This window comes from Octopus bimaculoides, chromosome 24 (genome assembly GCF_001194135.2).
Source record: "Octopus bimaculoides isolate UCB-OBI-ISO-001 chromosome 24, ASM119413v2, whole genome shotgun sequence".
Taxonomy (NCBI): domain Eukaryota; kingdom Metazoa; phylum Mollusca; class Cephalopoda; order Octopoda; family Octopodidae; genus Octopus; species Octopus bimaculoides.
Genome location: NC_069004.1, coordinates 12887183 through 12893061, shown reverse-complemented (window position 1 = coordinate 12893061; position 5879 = coordinate 12887183). Strand labels below are relative to the sequence as shown.

General features: G+C 37.7%; 1 protein-coding gene across 1 annotated transcript in view; it reads right to left on the bottom strand.

Annotated features, from left to right (window-relative positions):
- Positions 1-5879, bottom strand: part of LOC106880227 (uncharacterized protein C1orf112 homolog) — a 35349-nt gene that overhangs the window by 2926 nt on the left and 26544 nt on the right. Inside the window, exons 19-23 of the mRNA XM_014930091.2 lie at positions 5661-5843; positions 4692-4922; positions 3609-3719; positions 2379-2588; positions 1502-1645 (exon numbers count right to left, since the gene is read on the bottom strand). Coding sequence (XP_014785577.1) covers positions 1502-1645; positions 2379-2588; positions 3609-3719; positions 4692-4922; positions 5661-5843 — 879 coding nt within the window. The remainder of the gene's footprint in view (positions 1-1501; positions 1646-2378; positions 2589-3608; positions 3720-4691; positions 4923-5660; positions 5844-5879) is intronic.

Here is a 5879-nt window from a genome sequence, read left to right as displayed (position 1 = left end):
GAGAACCCAGGTTTGAAATTTCCTTAAGACACCTGATGAAGGCTGGAGGGTATATCAGCTGAAACGTTGTGTTAACAACGAACAAGATGAGGACAAATATCCATCAAATGTATATAATGTACATAATTACCCATCTCTTAAATATAGAACTGTACTTAATTAATATTATTATTATTTATTTTCTTGTACACACCCAGTGGTGGATGAGGGGGGTCAAAGATTCCATGAAGGGGTCGATGGTCTAAAAAGTTTGGGGATCCCTGTGCTACAGGGTTAAACTGCTGGTTGCTGTATTAAATGTGTTGACATCCGTTGAAGTATTGTTTCCAATGTTGATGAAATGTCAAAATTATTTCATTTCTAAACAATTCTATTTTTTTCTGGCCAACAAATATACATTTCTATACATTGAGTGATTTGCAGCAATGTCATTGGAGAAGTGGAAGGAAGTTACATATCTTTTGGGATAACAAATATTATTTTAGTAACCACAGTACATGGCTCAATGGTTAGAGCATGAGGTAGTGAGTTCGATTCCTAGACCAGGCTGTGTGTTATGTTCTTGAGTAAGACACTTTATTTCACATCAGTCCAGTTCACTCAGCTGTAGAAATAAGTTGCGACGTCACTGGTACCAAGCTGTATTGGCCTTTGCCTTTCCCTTGGATAACATTGGTGGCATGGAGACGAGAGACTGCCATGCATGAGCCACTGCTGGTCTTCCATAAGAAACCTTGCCCAGACTTGTGCCTTGGAGGGGAACTTTCTAGGCATAATCTCATGGTCATTCATGATTGAAGGGGGTCTTTACCATTTATTTTTTTTAACTAAATATTATTGTAAATTTTTAATGATCCATACATTAAATGTTAACAGAGTAATTTGCACTGGTGTGGCCTCTAGATAGCATTAATATACAAGCAGCAAGATGGTAGAATTCTACCGTCTTAATGTAAAGGCAGCAAGGCAGTAGAATTCTACCGTCTTAATGTAAAGGCAGAAAGTCGGTAGAATTCTACCATCTTAATGTAAAGGCAGTAAGACGGTAGAATTGTTAGCATTTCGTCCTTTTTTGTGTTCTGGGTTCAATTGCTGCTGGGTTTGACTTTGCCCTTCATCTGTTCAAGGTCAATAAAATAAGTACCAGTTGAGCACTGGGGTTGATTTAATTGACTCAGCCCCTCCCACAAAATTTCTGGTCTTGTGCCAAAATTTGAAACCAACATAGCGTAATAGTACTGTAGTGGACTCTCTATGACCCACTTGCCCTCATCTCTAGATATCATTAATATAATGTAACTACAATTGTATCAACAGATGTAACAAACTCGTGAAGATTGGACATCACAGAAACTGTACTGAGATGTGCAAAAGTTAATGTTGTATTGTATATCATTCTTCATGATAATATGTGAAAGAACCTATGATGGTGATGAGGATGGTAGAAGTGTGGTAGTGGTGGTGGTGGTGGAAGTGATGGTAAATTGGAAATATGTCTGACCTTCAATAAATCTTCTGGACTATCTTCAGGTTGCTGTTTTTTATTTTGCTCTGGTTTCCAAGCAATCACAAAATCTTCATTGATGATAAGTCTTTGAGACGAGAGGTATTTGGCCTGCTTGAAACCATCACAGCTGTATGCCGTCTGCAATGAAATTGTAAACCACTAATTAGTCACGATGTACAATTTACCAGGGTGAAAAGGTCAGGGTAGAGTATTACAGATAAAGATACTATAACAGTGTGTGTTTGTGTGTGGTATATATGTATAGATAGATAGATAGAGAGAGAGAGAGAGAGAGAGAGAGAGAGAGAGAGAGAGAGAGAGAGAGAGCTATAGGTACTTTGACAATAAGTGAGACCATTCCAAGTTGTAGCTTCCATTTACTGGAAGCTTATAAAAGACATCATGAAAGTATCATGGTTGAATTGATTCAAACAAAAAATTCTTTTTTACAAACCAATGTGTGTGTATGTATATATACACACACATACATATATGCACACCATATATACAGTGTCCAGGCTGGTCAGATCTACTGACCACCACTAATGAAGTTGCCACAATCCACTGAACATAAAAGTCTATGCTCCCCAAACAACACAGTTCACAAGGAAATCTCCTTCAGTAGGGGGTGGGGGAAATATTTTTATTGGTAGGGGTGAATTACAAGTGTGGAATACAGCAGCTTTATTGTTTGTTATTCATATGTAACTTATGAGGTGGGCATAGCTGGAACCCGTTTGATCATAGTGTCTACTTGGTCAAAGCCAAATTGGGGCTAAACAACAACCCAGGCTCAGACAGATTTAATATCTTCTACACAGAAGCCAAATAATTCTTCCTTTGCAATAAAAGAAGAAAGAAGTTTACTTACATGATTTAGAAAAGTTATTGCAGTGTCCTGAAGTATTATTTCTTTTGTAGAATTTGACATTAGAAGACATTGTGGAACCAGAGACTCACAGTTGGTCTCCTGGGCAAATGAGGCAAATGCCTCAATAGCCTGGTGATGGAGCAGACTGTTAGAATCAAAGAGCAAATGTTGAAATATTTTTGGAAAAGTGGACCCCATTTTCGCAGAAACCTAAAAATAAAGAATTTTTTTTTAAAATCATTTTACAGATTTTTATTTTGATTATACTGAAAATTTGTAATAATGCAAAGTTTAGGTCTCTGACAATTATATCATCATTGTCAATTTAATGCCCACATTTCCATGCTTGCATGGGTCAGGCAGAATTTGTTGAGACAAATTTTCTACAGCCAGATGCTCTTCCTGTCATCAACCCTTACCTTTTTACAAGCAAGGTAATATTTCTCCAGGTCAGATGTGTTTTTACAGAAGGCTGAAAACAAACAGCAGTACCTCTTGTAGGATGGTGACACCTGTTTGCAATTATTATGCAATCACAAGGCAAACAGATAAATATGACATGGAATTCTTTCAGTTTGCATTTCCCAAATTCACTCACAAGGCTTTGGTTAGCTCAGGAGTATAGTAGAAGACACTTGCCCAAGATGTCACACTGTGGGAGTGAACTTGCAACCATCTAGTTGGGAGGTAAGTTTCTTAACCACACAGCCAAGCCTTACACACACACACATTGGGCAACAGCAGGATTAAGTTCCTAGCAGACCTAAGAATGTGGTCTAAGATCAATTCCTGATGGCCACTTTTTCACTGTATCCATTGCTTAATGTCCTCAGAAGTCATGACTGTGATCATCATCATCATCATCGTTTAACATCCGCTTTCCATGCTGGCATGGGTTGGACGATTTGACTGAGGACTGGTGAACCGGATGGTTACACCAGGCTCCAGTCTGATCTGGCAGAGTTTCTACAGCTGGATGCCCTTCCTAACGCCATCCAATGGATAAATATCTTTAAGAATAAAACGTTTTAATCAATTTTAGTATAAGAAATATTCTCACCCCAACCCTTCATAAACACACACACACACACACTCTCTCTCTCTCTCTCTCTCTCTCTCTCTCTCTCTAAAATATTCTTAGTAAATCGGTAATGCTCAATGTTCTAACAATTCTGCCAATCCACAGTGATGATGAGGATGATAAAAATAACAACAACAATAAGCTCTTACTTCATTATTTTGTAAGTCAACTTTGCCAATCTCTTTCAAAAACAACGAAGTAGCTAAACGTAGAATTTCATCTGGTTCCAAATCAAATAATTTTTCCAATGCGTTCAGAATCTGTTGACAAAATAAACAAGAATTAGTGACAACATTTAATCTCATTCAAGACCAAGTCAAACAAACAATATTGATTTCAAATTTTGGGACAAGGTCAACAATTTTCAGAGAAGGGAATAAGTCAATTCCACCCCCCCCTCCCCAGCATTCGACCTGTACTTATTTTGTCAACCCCATCCTGAAAGGCTGTAAGGCAAAGTCGTCCTCAGCGCAATATGAACTCAAAACATGAGGATGGGCAAAACATTGTTGAGCATTTTGCCCATCATGCTAACAATCCTGCCTGCTTGCTGCATTAAGTCAAACATTGTTGGTTTCAAATTTTGGCACAAGGTCAGCAATTTAGGGGGGGGAATAAATCAATTACATTGATCCCAGTGTTCAACTGGTACTTATCTTATCAACCCTGAAAGGATGAAAAGCAAAGTTGACCTTGGTGCAATTTGAACTCAGAATGTAAGGACAGACAAAATCTGACTAAGCATTTTGCCTGGTGTGCTAACGAGTCTGCCAGTTCAGCACCTGAAGTCAAACAATCAATATTAACAATACTGTAAAAACCCATGTAATTTGCGCACTTGTGTAATTTAGGTCGGATGTGTTTTCACAGAAGACTGGAAACAAACAGCAGCACCACTTGTAGGATGGTGACACTTGTTTGCAATTATTATGCAATCACAAGGCAAACAGATAAATAAATCTTGTGGGATGAAAGGTGGTAATATTATGCCAGTTTGGACAGAAGAAATACATAATTGGAAGGATTAGACACTGGAATTCTAAAGGAGAAAGGAACGGTAGAATTAAGTGGCTGTGGATGACAGAAGTATTTGTATTGCTTGTTGAGAGGAAGAAAATCCATTTTAGTTGCAGGAGAGAAGAGAGAAAGAGGATAGGTTTGCACCTGAAACTTTACCCATGTACTGTAAATAAAAGAACAATAATATTTTGTGTGATATAAGAGGTACATACGGAAGATATGTGTGCTGGCTTCATGACTGGGAGTAACTGGGCTGATGTAGCAAGAAGACTGCTGAGTATGAGAGAATGATAACACTTGCTGCCAGCTGAGTTGCTCAACTTTGGCTCAGCTGACCACATCATTGCCAGACGTTGTAAAACCAAATAATGAAGGGTGCTTCCTGATTGGGATAATGTCACCAAATATCGACTTAAACTGTGGAGGCACTTGAGGACATCAAGCTGTAAATGGAAGAAAGAATACCAGTTAAGTGGTTATCATTAAAAAGGACAGTAAATAAGTGTTATAGGTTCAAATCCAGCAATAGGCATTTTAAAAAACTGCATAATCATTTCTGAGCATCATAATAAATAATTATCTTTCAAATGAATAATTCAGTGGATTTTGAAAGGCAAGATGGACAAATATATACAAGGTATATATCGATAGAACTTGTTATAGTGGACTGAATGTGTTGTCACCCAGTTTGACAACCACCTTGTTCTTGGGTACTGTCATATGTTGTTTTACAATTATAAGTCAAGCAGCCAGATTTTACATGTGTGATCCGTTTTATTTACATCTCAGGGCTATTAATAGATGTGTGCACATGCACGCACGATTAAAAGGACATAATCCAGTGTTATGTCCGGTTACAGGTACACTGGTGCAAGCATTTGGATCACCTCTCCAGTCTGATGTTTCACCTTCCTTTCCAAGATTATCAGAGACTCTACACTGTCCCTCCTCCAACTCACGGCTAAAGAAATAATCTCCTTTGATTAAATGTTGTTGAGAAAGAAGTATAACTGAGTGACTGGGCAGAGTGTATTACTGGTATTTTGTAGATGCTGGAGATCTTAATTAGACAAATGAAAATAAATTCTCAGGAGATATTTAATTCAGTTATAAAACCATTTCTGTAAACATATTCTGTTTAATAGAAAAAAATAAAACAAAACACCATTAAACACACTTACATAAGACTTCATATCTTTGTCAGAGAATGTTTCCGAGGAACACAAGCTGTGGATGATTTTTGCACTGGTCTGCACCAACTCACTTTTAAGGGGAGATGATATTGTTTCTTGAAGTGTATCTAATTGTGCAAGACTCCAGAGAGAAAGATTGTTCGCTGGTGGGTATAACTTGAGAATTTCTTCCTAAAATACAATTGTTAGCTATAAAAACAGTTTTGA